The sequence below is a fragment of the Macaca thibetana genome, chromosome 1 (genome assembly GCF_024542745.1).
Source record: "Macaca thibetana thibetana isolate TM-01 chromosome 1, ASM2454274v1, whole genome shotgun sequence".
NCBI classification, from domain to species: Eukaryota; Metazoa; Chordata; class Mammalia; order Primates; family Cercopithecidae; genus Macaca; species Macaca thibetana.
The window spans coordinates 166,205,634-166,232,809 of NC_065578.1; the positions used below are offsets into that span (position 1 = coordinate 166,205,634).

General features: G+C 35.7%; 1 protein-coding gene across 3 annotated transcripts in view; it reads left to right on the top strand.

Annotated features, from left to right (window-relative positions):
* Positions 1 to 21,758, top strand: part of F13B (coagulation factor XIII B chain) — a 33,200-nt gene extending 11,442 nt beyond the window's left edge. For 2 of the 3 annotated variants that reach the window (XM_050782506.1, XM_050782511.1), the window contains exons 8-12: positions 274 to 456; positions 2,358 to 2,558; positions 5,098 to 5,280; positions 19,754 to 19,967; positions 21,075 to 21,294. In XM_050782506.1, coding sequence (XP_050638463.1) covers positions 274 to 456; positions 2,358 to 2,558; positions 5,098 to 5,280; positions 19,754 to 19,967; positions 21,075 to 21,108 — 815 coding nt within the window. In that variant the 3' untranslated portion in view covers positions 21,109 to 21,294. Of the gene's footprint in view, positions 1 to 273; positions 457 to 2,357; positions 2,559 to 5,097; positions 5,281 to 19,753; positions 19,968 to 21,074 lie in introns of all 3 variants that reach the window. The other variant, XM_050782497.1, reaches the window with a different exon arrangement.
* Positions 21,759 to 27,176: the final 5,418 nt, after the last annotated feature.

The window sequence follows — 27,176 nt, forward strand, 5'->3', positions numbered from 1 at the left end:
GATTTAAGAAATGTCTGTTATCATAATTCCTTCACAATTGAGAAAAGAGAAAAAATACGTATAGTTGTTTTTAGGCAACATATTTGCTGTCAACTCTTGCTTAGCAAATTTTAAAAATATTTGAGCTGAAAAACATTTTTCATATTTGTAATGAATTTATAAAACAATTGTCCTAAATTATTTTATTAATACAAATATTGAGACACTACAGTATGAGTTACTATAGTATATTGTTTTGAGCTCATATTAATTTAAAACAACCTCTTTTCTTAGAAAATAATGAGAATTGTAAGCATCCTCCTGTTGTAATGAATGGGGCTGTGGCCGATGGGTTACTGGCAAGCTATGCAGCAGGATCTTCCGTGGAATATAGATGTAACGAATATTACTTGCTGAGGGGATCAAAAATATCTCGTTGTGAACAAGGAAAATGGTCATCCCCACCTGTTTGCTTGGGTAAGAAAGAGAGCACATGGAATGTTTATGTTCGTACTTTTATGTGATTTTCTTGTGTTTTAATATCATGAAAATGACTATTTTGTATAAATCATTTTTTTTCACAACTGTTTTCCCTCCCAGTTCTTTAAGTAGAAAGTCCCTAAAATATTAGTGTATTTTTTTATTGTGGTGAATTATGCATAACATAAAATTTACTTTAGCCATTTTTAAGTGTATATATATATATACACTTATATATAAATGTATGTTTTAAGTCTTGAGCTCTTTCAACCTTTTGTTAGTAGTTTCCACCTTTCAAGTAATTCTTAGGAGGCTGTTCCCATTCAAATTCAGACACAGGCACATATTCATGTAGAATTTTTCTATTGCTCTCATATTTTTATAAATGGTTTTGATATTAAGTTTTTGATGATTTGATTGATATTGCGTTGAGTGGAGATACAGTAATCTCTAAGGACAAAGACTAGATTAAAATATTTAGGGCAAAACTAGTAATGAAACAAGTTCATAAGGAAATAACAGCATTAAAGGAAATACATCATTCTATATCTGGAACAACCACCTCAAGAGAGTTAGGTTTGGTCCTAATGAATCAAAGGAAATATCAAATGAAGATTAATCATTGTTATCAGGGCAAGAGAAAGGGGATTTGTATATCTTGCTTATCTATTGAAGCCGGAAAGGCTATCAGTACAAATTCACAACGGTATGATAAAGCATAGAATTGTCTCTGTAGGAATTATTATTTCAGACATTAAGAGTCTCTCTAACCTCTCCATACTCCCTTCCCTGCTCTAATCACTCCAGTCTTTCTGGTCTCCTTACTCTTCCACAAACAAGCCAAGAATGTTCTCACTTCAGGGCCTTTGCACTGGTTAGTTGCTTGGGACACTCTTTCATAAGAAAATGACGTAATGACGTGGTTCACTCAGTCCCCTTCAAACTTTTGTGCAAATATTACTTCTTATTTAGGCCTACCCTAATCACCTCACTGAAAAGTGCAACTTCTCTTCACCTAACTCTTTTGTTACCCACTCCCCCTCCAGTACTCTTGTTTTCAACCAAGTTATCTTATGCTGTAGTTTAAAGATGGCCACTGTGTTAGTCTGTTCTCACGCTGCTAATAAAGACATACCTGAGATGGGTAATTTATAAAGGAAAGAAATTAAATGCACTCACGGTTCCACATGGCTGGGGAGGCCTCATAATCATGATGGAAGGTAAAGGACAAGCTAGGCATGTTTTACATGGAGGCAGGCAAGAGATTGTGTGCAGGGAAACTCCCCTTTATAAAACCATCAGATTTCATGAGACTTATTCACTATAATGAGAACAGCACGGGAAAGACCCACCCCAGGATTCAATGACCTCCGGCCAGGTTCCTCCCATGACATGTGGGAATTATGGGAGCTACAATTCAAGATGAGATTTGGGTAGGCACACAGCCAAACCATATCTGCCACACATTGTACAATTCATGTCTTTATTATATTTATTATGTATTGTAGGTGTTTCTCTCAATTAGAAGGCAAGCTCTATGAGGGCAGGAGTCTTGGTTTTATTCATTAGCAGGTTTTCTATTATTTTCTACATGGTAGTTTAAGGTTTTTATTTTGTAGAAAGAAAGCTATTATTAATCTAACTGATTGATGCCCTCCAACAGTATTTTTGATGTTTTAAATTAAGTGGTTTTAGTTTATGACAAGTAATGTATAGATTCATTTGATAGTAATAAAGTGTGTATTTTCTTATATGTATATATGTGTGTGAGAAGCCTTAATTATGATTTAAATTATAAAATATTGCTTTTGATACTTGTCATAATTTTTGTTTTAAAAAATATCACTTTTATATTTGTCAGACAAGTAAAGAATTTAAAAGAGCATTTTGTTTTTCAGAGCCATGTACTGTTAATGTGGATTACATGAACAGAAATAACATAGAGATGAAGTGGAAATATGAAGGGAAAGTCTTACATGGAGATTTAATAGATTTTGTATGTAAACAGGGATATGACTTATCTCCGTTAACCCCATTGTCTGAATTATCTGTGCAGTGCAACAGAGGAGAAGTGAAATATCCTTTATGTACTAGAAAAGGTAAAATAATAATGTTCTCTGCAAGTATCTTACTTGATCAATATCTGCTACCTGGGTTGAAAATTTATTTATATTTTGTTGCTATTTTTCTTTTTATTATTATTATTTATAATTTTGTTTTATTTTATTTTTATTTTCCTTTAGTTCTGGGATACAAGTGCAGAATTTGCAGGTTCGTTACATAGGTATACGTGTGCCATGGTGGTTTGCTGTACCTATCAACCTGTCATCTAGGTTTTTTTTTTTTTTGAGACGGAGTCTCACTCTGTCCCCTGGGCTGGAGTGCAGTGGCCGGATCTCAGCTCACTGCAAACTCCGCCTCCCGGGTTCATGCCATTCTCCTGCCTCAGCCTCCCGAGTAGCTGGGACTACAGGCGCCCGCCACCTCGCCAGGCTAGTTTTTTGTATTTTTTAGTAGAGACGGGGTTTCACCGTGTTAGCCAGGATGGTCTCGATCTCCTGACGTCGTGATCTGCCTGTCTTGGCCTCCCAAAGTGCTGAGATTACAGGCTTGAGCCACCGCGCCTGGCCTGTCATCTAGGTTTTAAGCCACACGTGCATTAGCTATTTGTCTTTATGTTCTCCCTCTCCTCACCTCTCACCCTCTGACTGGACCCAGTGTGTGTTGTTCCCATCCCTATGACCATGTGTTCTCATTGTTCAACTCCTACTTGTGAGTGAGGACATATGGTCTTTCATTTTCTCTTTCTGTGTTAGTTTGCTGAGGATAATGGCTCCCAGTTTCATCCATGTCCATGCAAAGGACATGATCTCATTCCTTTTTATGGCTGCATAGTATTCCATGGTGTATATGTACCACATTTTCTTTATCCAGTCTGCTATTGATGGGCATTTGAATTGGTTCCATGTTTTGTTATTGTAAATAGTGCTGCAATAAACATATGTGTGCATGTGTCTTTATAGTAGAATGATTTATATTCTTTTGGGTATATATCCAGTAATGGAATCGCTGCATCAAATTGTATTTCTGGTTCTAGATCCTTGAGGAATCACCACGCCGTCTTCCACAATGGTTGAACTAATTTACATTCCCACTAGCAGTGTAAAAGCATTCCTATTTCTCCTCAGCCTCACCGGCATCTATTGTGTCTTAACTTTTTAATAATTGCCATTTTGACTGGTGTGAGATGGTATCTCATTGTGGATACACCTTATACAAAAATTAACTCAAGATGGATTAAAGATTTAAATGTAAAATCCAAAACCATAAAAACTCTAGAAGAAAACCTAGGCAATACCATTCAGGACATAGGCATGGGCAAAGACTTCATGACGAAAATGCCAAAAGCAATTGCAATGAGAGCTAAAACTGGCAAATGAGATCTAATTAAACTAAAGAGCTTCTGCACAGCGAAAGAAACTATCCTCAGAGTGAACAGGCAACTTACAGAATGGGAGAAGACTTTTGCAATCTACTCATCTGACAAAGGTCTAAGATCCAGAATATACATGGAACTTAACACAAATTTACAAGAAAAAAAACAAACAACCCATCAAAAAGTGGGCAAAGGATATGAAAAGTCACTTCTCAAAAGAAGACATTTATGTGGCAAACAAATATATGAGAAAAAGCTCAACATCACGGATCTTTAGAGAAAATTTATACCTATGACCCCAATTCACCACCATCATCTTCTAATCTATAAAGTTGAGAGGAGTGATCCAACTTCCAAATTTCAATCAGCATACATACCAATATAGGATGGCCATGCTGACATCTTTGAATTCCAATAAGTCAATTTTATGAAGGGGAAAAATCAAGAGGTTTTATAAATGTTGCCAGACTATCAGAGAATTAATCACCTTTTTGTGACACTCAACAACAAACACTGTAAAGCATTGCTCTACTTAGGGCTTTCTGGGGACCCATTGTCTCAATACTGCCTGGATATAGGGACTATTACTTTTAATAAGGAAGAAAAGGAAGATAATATATACAGAAAGCATGGCTTCTAGAAAAATCCCATAGACTTAGGGAGAAATAAAATCATGATTGTTAATACTCTGATAGTTTTAAATACGTATATAAATACTATAAAATGTGATTCTAATTATGAAAATAAATTGTATGGTATAATATTATTGCAAAAATATTTTCAATATTTTAAAAATGTTTCAGAACTGCCTAAAAAATGCCTTTATGGCTAGGTGGAGTGGCTAACGCCTGTAATCCTAGCACTTTGGGAGGCCAAGGTGGGCAGATTTCTTGAGTCCAGGAATTCAAGACCAGCCTGAGCAACATAGTGAGGCCCTGTCTCTACAAAAGAAAAATGTACCTGTAGTCCCAACTAGTTGGGAGGCTAAGACAGGAGGATCACTTGAGCCTGGGAGGCCAAGGTTGCAGTGAGCCATGATCATGCCACCATGCTCCAGCCTGGGCTACAGAGTGAGACTCTGTCTCTGAAAAAAAAAAAAAATGCCTTTATATTATATATCTCAACTTATTTCTGTAGCACTTACAAAGTACTGGATGTTCATTATAGCAATTCATTGTATACTTTAAAACTTATTTTTGCAGAATCTAAAGGAATGTGCACATCTCCTCCACTTATTAAACATGGAGACATTATCAGTTCAGTAGTAGACACCTATGAAAATGGCTCTTCAGTAGAATACAGATGTTTTGATCACCATTTCCTACAAGGATCTAGGGAGGCCTATTGTTTAGAGGGAACGTGGACTACACCACCATTGTGTTTAGGTAGGTACTACTAAATATGCCTCTAAAAAAGTAAAACTATATATTTTTAATTTGCTGTCATTTTTAAGGTAACATAACACTAATATAATGCTAAATTTGCTACATTTGTGTTATTTTATTCATGTGCTTATTTCATCACTGGTTTCTATTCTTTCCTCTAGATCATAAATGACTATAGTTCAGTTTGTTCTAATAAATATTTATTAAAGACAAACCACAGATCAGGTTGATGTGGGGCTATAAGTTGATAAGCCATAGTGGTGTGAGTAAACGTTAACAATTATCATTATTGTGATTTGTACTATAATAGAAAACATTAGTACAATGGGGAAATAAAGAAATGGATAACTCAATATGGAAAGATGAAGCAAGTTAATGTTTTATTAGCAAGGCATCCTAGTAAGAGTAACAACATTTACTAAGGCCTCAGAGGCATAAAATAGCACATCTGTAAATAATAAGAAAATGTTTTTTATTTCCAATTCTGACTTTTATTTATCTCTCTTATGTTCTTTCACTGGCTAGGGCTTCAGTACAATGTTGAATGGAAGAGGTAGTAGATGTCTTTGTTTCCCATTCTCACAAGTAAAACTTTCAATAATTCACCTCTATGTGTTGTTACAAATACTTTTAAAAAAATCAAGTTAAAGGTATAGAAACCTTTCTTTCTATTTTGCAAAAATATATTTTTAAAGAATCTTCAGTGTTTAATTTTAGCAATGTCTGTTGAAATAATTTCATGGTTATTACTTTTGGTTTTCTTCCCTGCAAATTTAATGAATTATACTGCTTCTTTTGAATGTTAAAGCATGATTGTATTCCTGTGAGAAATTCCACAAAGTTGTGATAAATTATGTATATTCTATGTTATATTTTTATTTATCAATATTTTACTCATCTATTTTCATGAGAAAGACTGGTCGGTTATTTTCCTTTCTGATTTGATATCAAGTTTGTGCTGACTTCATCCCATGATTGGGAAGTGTTCCCTCTTTTCTGTTTTTCTGGATCGATGCTATTTCTTCCTTAATAATCTTAAGAGTTAACCAGAAAGCCATCTGAGACTTGAGTTTTTCTGTGAAAAGACAAACTGACAGCTTTGATTTGTTTAACAAATAACGGTAATTATTTCTTCTTCTATCAGTTTTGGTAGAGAGTGGTTTCTTGATCTGTTCATTACAGCTACATTGTCCAATCCAGTAACATAAAGTAGTTATGACATCTTCCTATCCTCTTTTTGATGTTTTTATTGACGTATCTTTTGTTATTACTTCTATTAACATGTATCTGTCTTGACATGCTTTACTAAGGGTCTACATATTTTATTAGTGTTTTCAAACAACCAACATTTGCATTTGTTGATTCATCAAATGTTGCTTTCTATTTTATTAATTATGCTATTATCTTTATTATTTTCTTTCTTCTATTTTCTTGTATTTCTTTTGTTACTCTTTTTCTGGCTTGTTTAGATGCATACATAGATTACTGATTTTCAGCATTTACATTTTTTCTAAAAAAATGAATTTAAAAATAGAAATTTCTCTCTGAGCACAACTTTAACTTCATCCAACCCATTTTTATATCTTGGATTTTTACTATCATTCAGCTCAAAAATTTTATAGTATTCATTTTGATACATTCTGTGTGCTCTGCATCATTTAGAAGTTTCTTTTTAAAGTTCTGAATATTTAGGGGATTTTCTAGTTTTCTTTTGGTTGTTGATTTCTAGTTTAATTCAATTAAGACATATTTTGAATTATATCTACACTTTAAAATTTGTTGATATTTGCTTTATAACAAGCATATATTTGCTTTAGGTATGTGTTCTTTTTGTACTTGAAAAAAGTTAACTTTGTCACTATTGGGTTCACTGCTTTATATATGCAAATTGGATTGAATTTTTTTTTTATGTTTAAGTTAATCCAAAGCTGTACTGATTTGTGTGTGTTTGTTTTCTATCAATGACTGAGAGAAGCATGTTAAAGTCTCACTTGGCATTGTAAAACATTTCATATTTTAGTTCTGTCAATTTTTGCTTTTGTATTTTGATGCTATTTCATTAGGTACACACACAAATTGGGACACTGAATCTTGGTATACTGGCATAGTCTAATTTTAAAAGACCTCCTTCATATATAGTAATGCCTTTTTTTTTTTTTTTTTTTTTTTTTTTTGGACTTGAAGTCTCCTTAACTGCACCAAAGGGTTTTTGACAAGCATTTACATAGTACACATTTTTCCATCCCTTAACTTTCAAACTTCTGAGTTCTTACTTTTAGCGTGCATCTCTTATAAGCAATATATAGCTTATTTTAAAATATACTTATGCAGTTTATAATTTTTTCTTTATAATGGAATATTTAGTTCATTTACGTATTCATGTAATTACTAATATATTTCAGTTTATACCTCATCTTTCTATACTAGGTGTATGTTACTATACTCCATGTATATCCAATTGGTCATCTCTCTCTCTCTCTCTCCATATATATGTATGTGTGTTTTATTATAGTTTAAGTTCTAGGGTACATGCACACAATGTGCAGGTTTGTTACATAGGTATACATGTGCCATATTGGTTTGCTGCACCCATCAACTTGTCATTTACATTAGGTATTTCTCTTAACGCTATCCCTCCCCCAACCCCCCAGTACACGACAGGCCCTGGTGTGTGATATTCTCATTGTTCAACTCCTGCCTATGAACAAGAACATGCAGTGTTTGGTTTTCTGTCCTTGAGATAGTTTGCTCAGAATGATGGTTTCCAGCTTCATCCATGTCCCTGCAAAGGACATAAAAAACTCATCCCTTTTTATGGCTGCACAGCATTCCATTGTGTATATGTGCCATATTTTCTTAATCCAGTCTATCATTGATGGACACTTGGGTTGGTTCCAAGTCTTTGCTATTGTGAATAGTTCCACAATAAACATACATGTGCATGTGTCTTTATGGTAGCATGATTTATAATCCTTTGGGAATATATCCAGTAATGGGATCACTGGGTCAAATGGTATTTCTAGTTCTAGATCCTTGAGGAATCGCCACACTGTCTTCCACAATGGTTGACCCAATTTATACTCCCACCTACAGTGTAAAAGTGTTCCTATTTCTCTACATCCTCTCCAGCATCTGTTGTTTCCTGACTTTTTAATGATCGCTATTGTAACTGGCATGATATGGTATCTCATTGTGCTTTTGATTAGCATTTCTCTGATTACCAGTGATGATGAGCATTTTTTCATTTTTCTATTGGCTGCATAAATGTCTTCTTTTAAGAAGTGTCTGTTCATATCCTTTGCCTACTTTTTGATGGGGTTGTTTTATTCTTGTAAATTTGCTTAAGTTCTTTGTAGATTCTGGATATTAGCGCTTTGTCAGATGGCTAGATTGCAAAAATGTTCTCCCATTCTGTAGGTTGCCTCCTCACTCTGATGGTAGATTATTTTGCTGTGCAGAAGCTCTTCAGTTCATTTAGATTTTATTTGTCAATTTTGGCTTTTGTTACCATTGCTTTTGGTGTTTTAGTCATGAAGTATTTGCCCATGTCTATGTCCTGAATGATATTGTCTAAGTTTTCTTCTAGGGTTTTTATGGTTTTTAGGTCTAACATTTAAGTCTTTATTCCATCTTGAATTAATTTTTGTATAAGGTATAAGGAAGGGATCCAGTTTCAGCTTTCTACATATGGCTAGCCAGTTTTCCCAGCACCATTTATTAAATAGGGAATCCTTTCCCCATTGCAGGTTTTTATCAGGTTTGTCAATGATCAGATGGTTGTAGATGAGTGGTGGTATTTCTGAGGTCTCTGTTCTGTTCCATTGGTCTATATATCTGTTTTGGTACCAGTACCATGCTGTTTTGTTTTCTGTAGCCTTATAGTATAATTTGAAGTCAGGTAGCATTATGCCTCCATCCTTTATTCTTTTTGCTTAGGATTGTCTTGGCTATGTGGGCTCTTTTTTGGCTCCGTATGAACTTTAAAGTAGTTTTTTCCAATTCTGTGAAGAAAGTCAGTGGTAGGCTGATGGAGATAGCACTGAATCTATAAATTACCTTGGGCAGTATGGCCATTTCCACGATATTGATTCTTCCTATCCATGAGCATGGAATGCTCTTCCATTTGTTCTTGTCCTCTTCTATTTTGTTGAGCAGTGGTTTGTAGTCATCCTTGAAGAGGTCCTTCACATCCTTTGTAAGTTGGATTCCAAGGTATTTTATTCTCTTTGTAGTAATTGTGAATGGGAGTTCACTCATGATTTGGCTCTCTGTTTGTTATTGGTGTATAGGAATGCTTGTGATTTTTGCACAATGATTTTGTATCCTGAGACTTTGCTGAAGGTGTTTATCTGCTTAAGGAGATTTAGGGCTGAGACAATGGGGTTTTCTAAATATACAGTCATGTCATCTGCAAACGGAGATAGTTTGACTTCCTTTTTTCCTAATTGAATACTCTTTCTTTCTCTTGCCTGATTGTCCTAGCCAGAACTCCCAACACTATGCTGAATAGGAGTGGTGAGAGAGTGCATCCTTGTCTTGTGCCAGTTTTCAAAGGGAATGTTTCCAATTTTTGCCTATTCAGTATGATATTGTCTGTTGGTTTGTCATAGATAGCTCTTATTGTTTTGAGATACATTCCATCAATATCTAGTTTATTGAGAGTTTTTAGCATGAAGGGCTGTTGAATTTTGTCGAAGACCTTTTCTGCATCTATTGATGTAATCATGCAGTTTTTTTCGTTGGTTCTGTTTATGTGATGGATTATGTTTATTGATTTGCATATGTTGAACCAGCCTTGCATCCCATGGATGAAGCTGACTTGATCATTGTGGATATGCTTTTTTATGTGCTGCTGGATTCAGTTCACCAGTATTTTATTGAGAATTTTTGCATTGATGTTCTTCAGGGATATCAGCCTAAAATTCTATGTTTTTGCTATGTCTCTGCCAGGCTTCGGTATTGGGATGATGTTGGCCTCATAAAGTGAGTTAGGGAGGAGTCCCTCTTTTTCTGTTGATTGGAATCGTTTCAGAATGAATGGTACAATCTCCTCTTTGTACCTCTGGTAGATTTCGACTGTGAAGCCGTCTGGTCCTCGACTTCTTTTGGTTGGTAGGCTATTAATTATTGCCTCAATATCAGAGCATGTTTTTGGTCTATTCAGAGGTTCAACTTCTTCCTGGTTTAGTGTTGAGAGGGTGTAGTGTCCAGGAATTTAGCCATTTCTTCTAAATTTTCTAGTTTATTTGCATAGTGGTGTTTATAGTATTCTCTGATGGTAGTTTGTATTTCTGTGGGATTGGTGGTGATATACCCTTTGTCATTTTTTGTTGCATCTATTTGATTCTTCTCTCTTTTCTTTATTAGTCTTGCTACTGGTCTATCAATTTTGTTGATCTTTTCAAAAAACCAGCTCCTGGATTCATTGATTTTTTGAAGGGTTTTTGTGTCTCTGTCTCCTTCAGTTCTGTTCTGATCTTAGTTATTTCTTGCCTTCTGCTAACTTTTGAATTTGTTTGCTCTTGCTTCTCTAGTTCTTTTAGTTGTGATCTTAGGGTGTCGATTTTAGATCTTTCCTGCTTTATCTTGTGGGCATTTAGTGTTATAAATTTCCCTCTACACACTGCTTTAAATGTGTCACAGAGAACAAATGTGTCCTTGTTCTCATTGGTTTCAAAGAACATCTTTATTTCTGCCTTCATTTTGTTATTTACCCAGTAGTCATTCAGGAGCAGGTTGTTCAGTTTCCATGTAGTTGTGAAGTTTTGAGTGAGTTTATTAATCCTGAGTTCTAATTTGATTGCACTGTGTTCTGAGAGACAGTTTGCTGTGATTGCTGTTCTTTTACATTTGCTGAGGAGTGTTTTACTTCCAATTATGTGGTCAACTTTAGAATAAGTGTGATGTGGTACTAAGAAGAATGTATATTCTGTTGATTTGGGATGTAGAGTTCCGTAGATGTCTATTAGGTCCACTTGGTCCAGAGCTGAGTTCAAATCCTGGATATCCTTGCTAACCTTCTGTCTCACTGATCTGCCTAATGTTGACAGTGGAGTGTTAAAGTCTCCCATTATTATTGTGTGAATGTCTAAGTCTCTTTGCAGGTCTCTAAGGACTTGCTTTATGAATCTGGGTGCTCCTGTGTTGGGTGCATATGTATTTAGGATAGTTAGCTCTTTCTTGTTGAATTGATCCCTTTAGCATTATGTAATGGCCTTCTTTGTCTCTTTTGATCTTTGTTGGTTTACAGTCTGTTTTATCAGAGACTGGGATTGCAAGCTGTGCTTTTTTTTTTTTGCTTTCCATTTGCTTGGTAGATCTTCCTCCATCCCTTTATTTTGAGCCTATATGTGTCTTTGCACATTACATGGGTCTCCAGAATACAGCACACTGATGGGTCTTGACTCTATCCAATTTGCCAGTCTGTGTCTTTTAATTGGGGCATTTAGCCCATTTACATTTAAGGTTAGTATCATGATGTGTGAATTTGATCCTGTCATTATGATGTTGACTGGTTATTTTATGAGTTAATTGATGCAATTTCTTCATAGCATCAATGGTCTTTACAATATGGCATGTTTTTGCAATGGGTAGTACCAGTTATTCCTTTCCATGTTAAGTGCTTCCTTCAGGAGCTCTTGTAAGGCAGGCCCAGTGGTGACAAAAATCTCTCAGCATTTGCTTGTCTGTAAAGGATTTTATTTCTCTTTCACTTATGAAGCTTAATTTGGCTGGATATGAGATTCTGGGTTGAAAATTCTTTTCTTTAAGAATGTTGAGTATTAGCCTCCACTCTCTTTTGGCTTGTAGAGTTTCTGCCAAGAGATCTTCTGTTAGTCTGATGAGCTTCCCTTTATGGGTAACCTGACCTTTCTCTCCAGCTGCCCTTAACATTTTTTTCTTCATTTCAACCTTGGTGAATCTGACAATTATGTGTTTTGGAGTTGCTCTTGTCGGGGAGTATCTTTGTGGTGTTCTCTGTATTTCTTGAATTTGAATGTTGGCCTGCCTTTCTAGGTTAGGGAAGTTTTCCTGGATAATATCCTGAAGAGTGTTTTCTAACTTGTTCCATTCTCCCCATCACTTTCCAGTACAGAGATCAAACAGGTATTTGGTCTTTTCACATAGTCCCATATTTCTTGGAGGGTTTATTCATTTCTTTTCACTCTTTTTTCTCTAATCTTGTTTTCTCGCTTAATTAATTTGATCTTCAATCACTGATACCTTTTCTTGCATTTGATCAAATTGACTATTGAAGCTTGTGCATGCATCATGAAGTTCTCGTGCTGTGTTTTTCAGCTCCTTCAGGTCATTTAAGGTCTTCTCTACAGTTTTTACTCTAGCTGGTCATTCATCTAACCTTTTTTCAAGGTTTTAGTTTCCTTGTGATGGGTTAGAACATGCTCCTTTAGCTCGGAGAAGTTTGTTATTACCAACCTTCTGAAGACTACTTCTGTCAGCTCATCAAACTCATTCTCTGTCCAGTTTTGTTCCCATGCTGGCAAGGAGCTGCAATCCTTTGGAGGATAAGAGGCCTTCTGGTTTTTGGAATTTTCATCTTTTCTGCTCTGGTTTCTCCCCATCTTTGTGGTTTTTATCTACATTTGGTCTTTGATGTTGGTGACCTACAGATGGGATTTTGGTGTGGATGCCCTTTTTGTTGATGTTGATGCTATTTCTGTCTGTCTGTTAGTTTTTCTTCTAACAGTCAGGCGCCTCAGCTGCAGGTCTGTTGGAGTTTCCTGGAGGTCTACTCCAGATCCTGTTTTCCTGGGTATCACCAGTGGAGGCTGCAGAACAGCAAACATTGCTGCCAGATCCTTCCTCTGGAAGCTTCATCCCAGGGGTGCTTCTGCCTGTTTGAGGTATCTGTTGGCCCCTACTGGGAGGTGTCTCCCAGTCAGGCTACATGGAGGTCAGGGACCCGCTTGAGGAGGCAGTCTGTCCATTCTCAGAGCTCGGACGCCATGCTGAGAGAGCCACTGCTCTCTTCAGATCTATCAGAGAGGACCGTTTAAGCCTGCAGAAGCTCTCTGTTGCCTTTTGTCCTGCCATGCCCTGTCCCTAGAGGTGGAATTTAGAGAGGGAGTAGGCCTTGCTGAGCTGTGGTGGGCTCTGCCCAGTTCGAGGTTCCTGGCCGCTTTGTTTCCACTGTGAGCTACTGAAGCCACAGCAATGGCAGATACCACTTCCTGCAGTGAAGCTGCAGCATTGCAGGTTGATCTCATACTGCTGCACTAGCAGTGAGCAAGGCACCGTGTGCGTGGGACACACCAAGCCAGGCAAGGGAGGATATCTCCTGGTCTTCTGACTGCTAAGACCATGGGAAAAGCACAGTATTTGTCAGAAGTGTACCATTTCTCCAGGTACAGTCTGTCATGGCTTCCCTTGGCTAGGAAAGGGAAATCCCCCCACCCCTTGCACTCCCAAGTGTAGCGATGCCCCACCCTGCTTCCATTCTCCCTCTGTGGGGTGCACCCACTGACTAGCCGGTCCCAATGAGATAAACCAGGTACCTCAGTTGGAAATGCAGAAATCACCCGTATTCTGTGTCTATCTTTCTGGGAGCTGCAGACTGGAGCTGTTCGTATTTGGCCATCTTGGAACCGACCCATATATATGTAGATATACACACACACATACATACATATATACATATATATACATACATACACATACATACACACACACACATATATATATATATATAGAGAGAGAGAGAGAGAGAGATATTTGTTTCTAAGGAACTCCAGCCTGGGCAACAAAGTCTCTGTCTCTCTCTCTCAATATCTGTGTATCTATGTAGACACATCTAGAAATGTATATATATTTTATATATTTTTTTTATAGAGACAGGGTGTGTGCCACCACACCAAGCTATTTTTTTATCTTCATTTTTTATGGAGATGAAATCTCCTTATGTTGCCTAGGCTGGTCTATCGACAGATAGGTAGATGGATATATATAAAGAGAGACAGGGTCTCATTTGTTGCCCAGGCTGGAGTGCCCTGACCTTGGGCTTAAATGACCTCTCACCTCAGCCTCTTTAGTAGTTGGGACCACACCTAGCTAATTTTTAGATTTTTCTTTTTTTTTTTTTTTGTAGAGACGGGGCATGTGCCACCACACCCAGCTATTTTTTTTATTTTTATTTTTAGTGGAGATGGAGTCACCTTATGTTGCCCAGAGTGGTCTTGAGTTCCTGGGCTCAAGTGATCCTCCTGCTTTGGCCTTCCAAAGTGCTGGATTACAGATGTAAGCCATGGTGCCCAGTGTTCTCTATTATTTTTTCTTTTTAAAAATATTTTTACTTTCTTATGGATAAATCTATTTTTTGTTAAACTATTTCATCCTCTATTAGCTGGTTAATTATACTTTCCTGTCATTTTTTCTTAACCATTATCATAGAGATTATATCATACAATATTAATTCAATCCAATATATATTAGAACTTTTATTACTTCTCTAGGACTTTAAAACACTAATTATTTACTCTTCCAACATTTTGTATTACTATATCATGTATTTTAATTCTACATGTATTTTAAATCCAAAAGATATGATTGACATTATTGTTTTGTCCAACTATATTCTTTTAGATTTACTTATATATTTATCAATGCATTTTCTCCTCATCTTTTCCAGTTTTTCTCTGTTTCTCACTGGGATAATTTTACTTTTGCTTGAAAACTATTATTTCTTTATTATTTTTTCCGTTTTTTTTTAAGTCTGCAAATGTCTTTATTTTTCTTCAATTTTGAAGGATATTTTTGCCTGATATAGAATTCTAGCCTAGCCCTTATTTTATTTCAGTGCTTTAAAATCTGTTATTTTGGCTGGGCGCAGTGGCTCACACCTGTAATTCCAGCACTTCGGGAGGCCGAGGCAGACAGATCACGAGGTCAGGAAATCAAAACCATCCTGGCTAACATGGTGAAACCCTGCCCCTACTAAAAATAAACAACCCCATCAAAAAGTGGGCAAAGGATATGAACAGACATTTCTCAAAAGAAGACATTCATACAGCCAACAGACACATGAAAAAATGCTCATCATCACTGGCCATCAGAGAAATGCAAATCAAAACCACAATGAGATACCATCTCACACCAGTTAGAATGGCGATCATTAAAAAGTCAGGAAACAACAGGTGCTGGAGAGGATGTGGAGAAATAGGAACACTTTTACAATGTTGGTGGGATTGTAAACTAGTTCAACCATTATGGAAAACAGTATGGCGATTCCTCAAGGATCTAGAACTAGATGTACCATATGACCCAGCCATCCCATTACTGTGTATATACCCAAAGGATTATAAATTATGCTGCTATAAAGACACATGCACACGTATGTTTATTGCAGCACTATTCACAATAGCAAAGACTTGGAATCAACCCAAATGTCCATCAGTGACAGATTGGATTAAGAAAATGTGGCACATATACACCATGGAATACTATGCAGCCATCAAAAAGGATGAGTTTGCGTCCTTTGTAGGGACATGGATGCAGCTAGAAACCATCATTCTTAGCAAACTATCACAAGAACAGAAAACCAAACACCGCATGTTCTCACTCATAGGTGGGAACTGAATAATGAGATCACTTGGACTCAGGAAGGGGAACATCACACACAGGGGCCTATCATGGGGAGGGGGGAGGGGGGAGGGATTGCATTGGGAGTTATACCTGATGTAAATGATGAGTTGATGGGTGCAGCACACCAACATGGCACAAGTATACATATGTAACAAACCTGCACGTTATGCACATGTACCCTACAACTTAAAGTACAATAATAATAAATAAATTAAAAAAAAAAAAAGTTAGCGGGCATGGTGGTGGGCGCCTGTAGTCCCAGCTACTCGAGAGGCTGAGGCAGGAGAACGGCATGAACCTGTGAGGTGGAGCTTGCAGTGAGCCAAGAATCGGCACTGCACTCCAGCCTGGGCGACAAGCAAGACTCCATCTAAAAAAAAAAAGTGTCATTTCATCCTTTTCTGGTTTTTATAGTTTTTGTTAAATAATCAAATGCTGTTCTTAATAATACTTTTTGAATGTAATGTATCTTTTTTTTCTCTGCTGTTTTTAACATTTCTCTTTGTTTTTAATCTCAGCAAATTATTTATGTTGGCCTAGATGTGGGTTTCTTTGTACATTTTATTCTTCAAGTTAGTAGCATTCCTTGAATCTTGATGTGCTTGATATCCTTCATGGGTTTTAGAAATGTTTGGCTAATATCTTTTAAAGTGTGCATTTCCCACTCCTTGGCTGTGATTCCATGATACATATATTACATCTTTTTGCTATGCCATTGTCTCTTTAAATCTATATTTTCTCTGATTTTCTTCTTGTTTTACAGTAGTAATTGTTTGGTAATTTTCTCGTTGTATTGTTTCTTTGTTTCAATTTGGCAATTTTCTTCTAGTTTAATAATCCTCTCTTTAGATGTATCCAATCTGCTTTAAACTCATCTTTTGAGTTCTCAATTTCAGCGATTATCTTTGCATTTCTATTTCATATTTTCTTTTTGTAGCTTTGAGTTAGCTGATGAAAGATCCTATCTTAACATCAACTTCTTGAACATATAATTCATACTTTTTATTAAGGCTTATCTGCAAACTCCAATATCTGGAACTATTTTCTAGCCCCAAATTCTTGATATTTTTGTTAACAGTTGATTGAATTTCAAATATTACATATGGAAAATTTTAGGAGGTTTGGATGATGTCAACTTACTCCAAAGAATGCTCATCTCATCCTCTGGCTGATGATTAGGGTAGAGGCAGTTGGTTTCAATACAATGAAAAATAAAACTTTCTCTACATTTGTTTTCAGACTCTGCTTGCCTTTTCTCACAGACCGTAACTGTCCAGGGCTCTTCACGGAGAGTTTGTTGTGTTTATTAAAGCTTTTTCTCCTTGACTGTCTCTGATATTACTGGGAGACTGCCAAATGCCCACTGTAAGTTTGTGTTTACTTTCTGCTTGGTTTCTCATCCTATGCCTCTATACAAGTCAGGGATAAGCAGTACCTCAGGGAAAAGCTAGCGCAGAGCCTGGGGCTCATATCTCTACACCTCCTATCCTTCTAAGTTCTTTCCTTTTCAAGTCCTGGCTGCCTTGGTTTACCAAATTCTCGTTTTTCTGTCTTCAACTCTATGATGAGATTTTCACAAGTTCTCCTGGCTCTATGCCTATCCTGGCCATTCTCTATCATCTAATCTCTCAGACTTAAAGGCAACGATCACCTCAAGAGAAAAAATGGCACATAGAATTTTTTTTTGACAGACTCTCCTTCTGTCGCCCAGGCTGGAGTGCAGTGGCACGATCCCGGCTCACTGCAACCTCCACCTCCCAGGTTGAAGCGATCCTTCTGCCTCAGCTTTCCCGAGTAGCTGGGATTACGGGCAAGCACCACCATGCCTGCATATTTTATTTTATTTTAGTTTAGTTTATTTATTTTATTATTTTATTTTATTTATTTTATTTTATTTTCAGTAGAGACGGGGTTTCGCCATGTTGGCCAGGCTGGTCTCAAACTCCTGACCTCAGATCATCCACCTGCCTTGGCCTCCCAAAGTGCTGGGATTACAGGAGTGAGCCACCGCACCCAGCCTCACGTAGACGTTTAACTCACCTGAATACATTTTTTCCAGAACCTTAGTTCCTTGACTAAGTTCCTTGGAGGTTTTCTGATACCTTGAAATGCTTGCTTGTTTCCCTGTTTTTCAGATTTTCGGTTTCTTAATAGAATTGCTGGTTTGATATAATCTACTCTGTCGTAGCCGAGTTTGGTATGATCTACTCTGCCACAGCCGAAAGTTAAAGGTCCATGAATCAACTTTTAAATTTCTTTTAATTTAAATCTCATGTTTTGTAGAACAATGGCATTCTAAATTATAGTACTACTTGACTTCATTTTCACGACGATTTTGTAATGACTGTAGTAATTCTTGTTCATTTTTAGCGCCTGTAGCACTTCCGGCATAACGTTTGACACATAGGCATTTAATAAGTAGTTGCTGAAAAAAATAACTGAACACAGTACCCTCAGCAGCGGTTTCACTTTCTGGGGTTTCAGTTACCTGCTGTAAACTGCAGTCTGAAAACGTTAAATTGAAAATTTCAGAAGAAAAACAGTTTATACATTTTAAATTCTGCACTGAGTAGTATAATAAAATCTCATGCCTTTTCATCTTTCCTGCCCAAGGTATGCTAAAAAGAAGCGTAAAGTTCTTCCTTTAAGTGAAAAGGTGGAAGTTCTCAACTTAAAAAGAAAAGAAAAATAAATGTATGCTGAGGTTGCTAAGATCCATGGAAACAATGAGTCTTCTATCTATGAAAGTGTAAAGAAGGAAAAAGAAATCCATGCAAGTTTTATTGTTGCACCTCAGACTGCAAAAGTTACAAGCCACAGTGTATAACAAATGCTTAGTTGAGGTGGAAGAGGCCTTAAATTTGTGAGCAGAAGACATGAACAAAAACGTGTTCCAAATGAATGACAATAGGGTTTGGTATTATCTGCAGTTTCAAGCATGCATTGGGGTTCTTGAAATGTATCCCCTGCAGGCAATCAGACAGGGCATACTGTAAATAAGTTTGTTAATGTACTACAGGTATGTGATTAATATGCCTTATTAGCAACTCTGAACCTTTTTACCTGTCTCAGAAGTTATTTCTTAATGCTAGGTCATCCAGGAGACAAATAAGGACACAAGAAATCCCATTTTCTGAAATAATCTGATATTTGATGTTTTAGAAATATTAATGTTTTTATTCTGGGAAAAAAAATCAAAGAGTTTTTTTTTTTGTGTGTGTGTATCCTAATACACACTTTAAGGTTCTCTTTTGTTTAGTATACATGGGAAAGGACACAATTATACTTTCCATGCTTAGAATTTAAAATGTCTTAATCCAGCCTTGATATTTCTTAACTAGACATTTTAAAGAGAAGTAACTGTCAACCATTTTGGATGGCATGAGGTTATAAAGCTTTGGTCAGTGTTGAGAATCTAGTTAGTGTCTATATTTCCATAAAATGTTATTTATACAGCAATTAATAATTTGTCTCATGATAATTTTATTTGAACTTTCCGAAGAAGGAAAAGGGAAAAGAGCATGATATCAATGACCATTAGTAACTGTCAATGCTTCCCCCAGAATACCTCTTTTTGTTTGTTTGTTGTCTTTGAAAAAGCTAATGACATAAAACTAAGTGACTGGCAGAAAATACCTTTTCCCCAAATCCAGGACCACAGAGAGAAATGGCTCACTGTTTTCTGTAAGATTTGAACGTATTTTATGACTCAAATATTAATTCTAATTAACTGACTTGCTACTCTTACGTCTGAGAATTTTAAGGTCCTCATGAGTACGCAATACAATGATTCCTGTTCCTACCAAGATGTAACAAGATAGTTTTCTTCTTTTTCTTTCTTTCTTTTTTTTTTTTCTCTTGTTGTTGTTCCCAGAGCCATGCACGTTATCTTTTACTGAAATGGAAAAGAATAATTTACTTCTGAAATGGGATTTTGACAATAGACCACATATTTTGCATGGTGAATATGTTGAGTTTATTTGTAGAGGAGATACTTACCCAGCTGAATTATATATTACTGGATCTATACTTAGAATGCAATGTGACAGAGGGCAGTTAAAATATCCAAGATGTATTCCAAGACAAAGGTAAGAAGAGGCTTTCACCTATAGGTATGTTTTTTTGTGGTCAGATTGTTATTCAACATTTCAGAAATGTTATGTTCTACACCACTCTTACTTTATGGCAACTGGAAAGAAAAAATAATAATATTTTCTTCATTTTTTTTGTACCAAGCAAACAACTGGAAGTGGTAATGAATTCAACAGGCCTTCTGAATTGTCTGAAGTGAAAGCAACATTTGCCATTTGATATTTGTGACACTTTGGCAAATGGAAAAATAAATCAATTTATATGTGTAATATTTAAAAGTGCAAAAATCAACCTATATGTTCTGTGATAAGGACAAAATCACACTTTCTCCTACTTCTTAATCTAATTTCATGCACTACTAATAAAGTGTAGAAAATACGGTGTTTATTTTCGGAACCACATTTTTATGTAACTTTTGGAAATCACGTACTAAGGAGTTTCCTCATACTACAATTTAAAAAATACATCTTCTACTACTTACAAGAAATAATTTAACTATTTTCTTAGAGAAATGTTAAAAAAAGTATAATAAAATTATGTAAACCATTTTGTAGGATCAGAATTTTAACCGTTTTTGAAGACACTATATACAGAAAATGGAAATTATATTTTTTGTTCAGCTAAGAATATTAAAAATATAAGTAGTGGCAAAGTGCATGTGGTCCTGTTTTAAAAATTGCAAACAATGAGCTATATGAATTACATAAAGCCAGCTTTTTAGATGCTTTGACCGCTCTAATAAAAAAATATGTAAAAGACACACAATAGTGGGAAAATTTTTTATTTTTATTTCTAATTGTGGTAAAATCAGGGTGGAAAAAAATTTATATGCTATTTAAATGTTTTGGTACAGTATGAATTTCTCACTTTCAAAAGAAAAAGGTAAACATGTAGAAAAATATTTAAAAAATGGTGAGTAGTGTAGTAAATAATATTGAGTTTTTTAAAGGGAACTGGTGGCATTATTTACTAAGTAAGATAATTTGTTCTTAATAGTACTTAATAAAAACAATGACTATATGAAAAATTGAAAGGCTAAGATTATAATAAACACTTGATTACAATTGATGCTTATTTCAAAAATCTCTCTTTTTCCCCTCAAGGACTCTGTCTTATCAAGAACCCTTAAGAACATAGAATTGAATGGCAGAAAGAGGAGTCATATTTCAATATATCATGAAATTCCTTATAAAACATAATTTTGAGGAAGTATGTTAAGTTAAAAACTTCTGAGTTTTTCCTTGCTTAAATATTTGAACCTAAATTGTTTGTGCTGAACATTTCTTTATTTATAAATAAAAACCAATAAATGTTGTTTAATTTTTAGTTTGTATAATTTGATGTAGAACGTAATCTCTTTTGTATGTCTTCCATCTGTTACAAATTAATCTACACATCAAAATATTTTCATTTCCTAATGCCCATTGACTAGACTATATCATTGTTTTCAATATACTGTATGTGTAAAAATTTTACATTCACATTCATTATCACCTTTATTAATATTAAGGCTTTTGTTACCCTTAATTCAAAGTTTATGTCAGTATTAAAGGGCCAAACACACTAGAGATAAGAAACTATATGCTGTATTAGAGAATCTGCTTTATTAAAGACAGAAGAGACTGCCCTTCAGACTTTCTAAATGTAAAAATACTTTTTAAATTACCTGTAATATTTGTTACCAGGTTAATAACCAAATTGTTTATGAGGTAGTATACTACCATATTTGAACATGTGCTCAAATATTGTTAAAGAGACACAGTTAAAGAAAGAATGACTCTTGGAATTTTATTTTATTTATTTATTTATTTATTTTGAGATGGAGTCTCCTTCTGTTGCCCAGACTAGAGTGCAATGGGATGCTCTTGGCTCACTGCAACTTTCACCTCCTGGGTTCAAGCAATTCTCCTGCCTCAGCCTTCCGAGTAGCTGGGATTACAGGTGTGTACCACCACACCCAGCTACTTTTTTTTTTTTTTTTTTTTTTTTTTGTATTTTTAGTAGAGATGAGGTTTCACCATGTTGGCCAGGCTGGTCTCAAACTCCTCACCTCAGGTGATCCACCTGCCTCGGCCTCCCAGGACTCTTGGCATTTTTACATTTTACACTTTCAAGCCTTTTTTTAGATTAGATGATTTTTGGAATTATGTGGATTACAAAATCTGAAATAAGAGCATCCTACAAGCATCAAAAAACAACTGTCAGTATTATCAAGGTCTGTTAGAGATGTGAAATAGCAACATTGTCACTTTTTCATCTGAAGTGAGAGTTATACTTCCAATTGTTATTTCAGCTCATTCATAAGCACATGTAATAGCAGTAGTACCCAGATACTAGGACCCCTATTAGGATTGGTTGTTGGTATTAGAACAAGTTTTCCTTTCTAGAAACTATTCAGTTATTCTAACTCAAGATCTGTTTCTCCTTATGATGATATTCTCAAATGCCCAAAGGACAATTCTCTACTACTGGTTATGAAATAGCTTCTTTCGGAAATGACGCCACAGCTGACCTAACTCTGTGGATTAAATAAGTATTAATTCATTCAATGTTAAATATGTATATTTCAGAACTGTCCTTGAGTTCATATTCATTATTTTAATTAATCTCCTGTAGTAGGTTCCCACAGTGGATCCCATAAAAATGGAAATTTAATTAAAATTAAATATCAACAGAAAAGCAGTAATCTTTTTAAATAAATTCATCAATCTATCAATTAAATAACATTATTGAGCACCTGCTTTATCCCAGGGAACATGCTGGGTAGTGCAGGATTCAAAACGACTAAAATTCTCCTTGTTATTTTTCAAAGAACGCAAAGTAATGACCTACTTACTTAGTAAAAGAGATAAACTAGTACTAGTGATTGCAAACTCAAAATGGGTGATGATTGTGGCTTATCTAGTGATATTTCTATCACTATGAACTGGAGATGGCATGCACTGTTTAACCAGGACAACTACTTCGCTCAAGGTGAATTATTGTCATGGGGGAATATTGTGTCCAGTATCGCCATATGTTTTGATTTGCTAATTGTGAAATACACTGATTTTTATATGTTGAGAGGAGATAAAAAATTCTTTAGGCAATGCAGCTAAAAGTAAACTCCACATGCTAAAGAAATAAAAATTTTGAAAAGTGCAACAGTGGAAGCACTTACAAAGTAAAGTGGAGGCACAAAGTAAGTAGTATTTAACTTTTTTTTTTTGTATGGATGTGGTATAGGAAGCATCTTGGAAAAAAGTAAAAGTAAGTCTAGGTTTAAAAGATTTTAAGAAAACACATTTCAAGTAGAAGGAATAGCATATGCAAAGTCAAAGCTCATACTATATGCTAGGCATTACACTAACCACTGAAAATAAAACAATAAGACACACCCTGTTTCTGCTCTTGTGAAGCTTGTCTCTCGGAGCGGAGGAAAGATGCAAGCAAATCCCTACGAAATGAGGCATGGCAGAAAAGACCCCATCATTGTCAGTAAACACCAGATGATATTGCCTAGTACTGGGTGTTTAAAAAGTCTTCAGTGAGGAAGTGATATATAAGTGATTTGGATGGGAGAAAATATAAGAATTCATGTAGAGAAAGAACGTGAAAAACAGCAAAGAACATGACGTTTCCAAGAAGCTAATAAAAATCCAATACGGACTGAGTGGAAAGGAGTGAAGGACAGAGAGGAGTAAATGAAACTTGGAGAGGTTGGAGCCCTGATTGTGAAGGCCTTCGTAGGTCAAATTAAAGATTTTGGAAGTCACTAAATGGAATGCAATGCTTACTGGGAATTTTTTAAAGACATCACTGACTATAATATGGAGAGACTGATTGGACGGGGAAAAGGTGTGGGCAAAGAGAAATCACTGAGGAAAATAAGGCAGTCATCCAGCAAAGATAAGGTAGTCACTTACACTGGTGGCAGCAGCAGGATGGTACAAACTAAGCTGAAATAAGATATTTAGTATGTGGCATCATTATAATGATAATTGATTAGATGTGGGGGACAGTGAGGCAGAGAAAAGAGTTCAGGAGAACTCCTAGGTTTTGGCTTGACTAAGTGGATGGGATGGCCATCTAAATGTGATAGGAAGAATGGGAAGGAGAAGCAATGGGAGGGAGTGTGGATTAGCATGAAGAGTTTTATTAATAATTTTGGAAATGTGTTTTTGAGGTAACTGTGAGATAGGCAAGTGAAAAGACTAAGTAAGCACTTTATTCTTTTTTTTTTTTTTTGTAGACACTCTCGCTCTGTCGCCCAAGCTGGAGTGCAGTGACACCGTCTCAGCTCACTGTAACCTTCTCCTCCTAGGTTCAAGTGATTCTTGAGGATGTACTTGATTCTTAGGGTTATAGCTTTGATGAACTACCTAGATTTCCTTCAGAAACACAAAGACTTCTTTTCCAGCTACTGGAAAAGCATTGTTTTTTATATATAAGTGGGCTATATGTTACATATCATACCATATATACTGTTGTAGGACTTACATTTTCACCCAAAATAAAATAAACTATTATCATGTCAGCATATATAGGTTGGCTTTATTCTCTATAATAACTGAATAGCATTTTATAAGCTAGGGGTAACATAATTTAATTATTCTTTCATTAATGGACTTTTCAATTGTTTTATCTTCCTTATATTCTGTCTTTTACTTTTCTTTTTTCTGTCCTTCCTTCCCTTCATTTCTTCCTTCGTACATTAGGTGGGAGTCAAATAATAAAATGTAAAACTGAAATAGAATAGTAGAATTCTAACACATTTAGAAGAACCAATATAAACACCAAAAAAGATCTTAACATTGAATAAACTTAGAAGATGGAGGAGTTGGAAAGAAGGAGAGGAAAGAAAGAAGTTGTAAGCCAATTTTATATTTTTTAATGATAACAAATAGACATTGCCCAAAATCTGTGGAAGTATGATATTATTTTAAAATCATAGCATAAACTACCTAAAAATACCCTTCTTCCTAAATAGCAAAATAAATATAAACTACTGTAACAGCAGCAATAGCAGCAATATAATGAACATTGAAAAGAGACCATATAGTGAAAAGTTTTAAAAAGCTGCATCTGCACACACTATAGATATAAAAAACCTATAAAATTATTATAAAGAACTTAAATCTTCTATTAGAAAAGTATTTTCTTTTTTGGTTCCAAAGCAAAACTCAGCTCAGGGTTGTGTGCAAAAGGCACAACTAAAACTAGCTTCTTCAAAATAGTTAAAAAGAAAAGAAGGAGCCGGGCGTGGTGGCTCACGCCTGTAATCCCAGCACTTTGGGAGGCCGAGGCGGGTGGATCACGAGGTCAGGAGATCCAGACCATCCTGGCTAACACGGTGAAACCCCGTCTCTACTAAAAATACAAAAAAAAAAAAAAAATTAGCTGGGCGTGGTGGCGGCGCCTGTAGTCCCAAGCTACTCGGAGGCTGAGGCAGGAGAATGGCTTGAACCCCGGAGGCGGAGCTTGCAGTGAGCCGAGATCGCGCCACTGCACTCCAGCCTGGGTGACAAAGCGAGACTCCGTCTCAAAAAAAAAAAAAAAAAAAAAAAGAAAAGAAGGAGTAGAAAAAAGTACATCGAGTAAGGATCAAAGGACAGAATCAGCAAAGTGAGAAAGTCACCCGTGAAACAGGAGAAAATATTTAAAAGTCATATATTTCATCAGTGATTTTTATCCAGAATATATAAACAGCTCTCACAACTCAAAATAAGAAGGCAAATAATAGAATATAAAAATGAGTGAGGGGCCGGGCGCGGTGACTCACGCCTGTAATCCCAGCACTTTGGGAGGCCGAGGCGGGTGCATCACCTGAGGTCAGGTTATTGTAGGAATGGAGCTGCTTTCATCTGCTGTGAGATTTACCACAAGACAAAGTTTTAAAAAATACTTTGCTTGGCTGAGCGTGGTGGCTCACACCCATAATCCCAGCACTTTGAGAGGCCAAGGAGGGTAGATCACCTGAGGTCAGGAGTTTGAGACCAGCCTGACCAACGTGACAAAACCCCGTCTCTACTAAAAATACAAAAATTAGCTGGGCGTGGTGGCACATGCCTGTAATTCCAGCTACTTGGGAAGCTGAGGCAGTGGAATGGCTTGAATCCAGGAGGCGGGGGTTGTAGTGAGCCGAGATCGTGTCATTGCGCTCCAGCCTGGGAAAAACGAGCGAAACTCTATCTCAAAAAAAAAAAAAAAAAAAAAAAAAAAAAAAAAAAAAAGGCTGAGGAATATAAATAGGTATTTCTTCAGCCAAGATATACAAATGGCCGATAAACACATGAAAAGATGCCCAACACTAATCATTAGGGAAACGTATATCAAAACTACAGTAAGGCATCAACTTGAGGTAATCATGTTAAATTATAGAAGCCAGTTACATTAAGCAAATATTATTATATTATATAATATTGTACTAAAAGTATTATTTTACTTGTATGAGATACCTAGCATTGACAATTTATATGGACAGAAAGTAGAATGGTGGTTGCCAGGAGTTGGAAGGAGAGGGAAATGGTAAGTTGTTTAGTGGGTTCAGAGCTTTAGTCTTACAAGAGGAAAAGAATTTTGGAGATGGATGTTGGTTATGGTTGTACAATAACGCGAATGTAGTTAATGCCACTAAACTACACACTTAAAAATGGTTAGGATGGTAAATTTTAATTTACATGTATTGTACCATAACTGTACTTTTAAAAAAAGTACATTATTTAAAAGTACAACCAATTTAAACAACAACAAAAAATAAAGGATACTAGGCTTGATAAAGTGAAAATCCTGCCATAAACAATAAATTAATCAAAGAAGGACCTTTTATAAAACCTTAATTGCAAAAGGAGACACAATTCAAAGTAACTATAATAAATTAATGTAATGGTAAATTTCATAAAGCAGAAACTATACAAGACAGAAAATAGGAAGAAAATTTAATAAAATTTATTATCTAAAACATTTCAAGTGAACAAAATATTAGTCAAAGATATAGAAGATTCGAACAATCAATACTTTATATCTTATGGATCTATATCAACCCTGTTCCCTAATAATAAAGAATATACTTATTTTTAGGCACACATAAAACAGTCGTAAAAACTTGCCATATATGTTAGGTCATAAAGAAAATCTACTTAAATTCCATATAAATTAATATAGGTCACATTTTCTGATCATAGTACAACACATTTAAAACTTAAGCACAACACAAAGGCTATTTT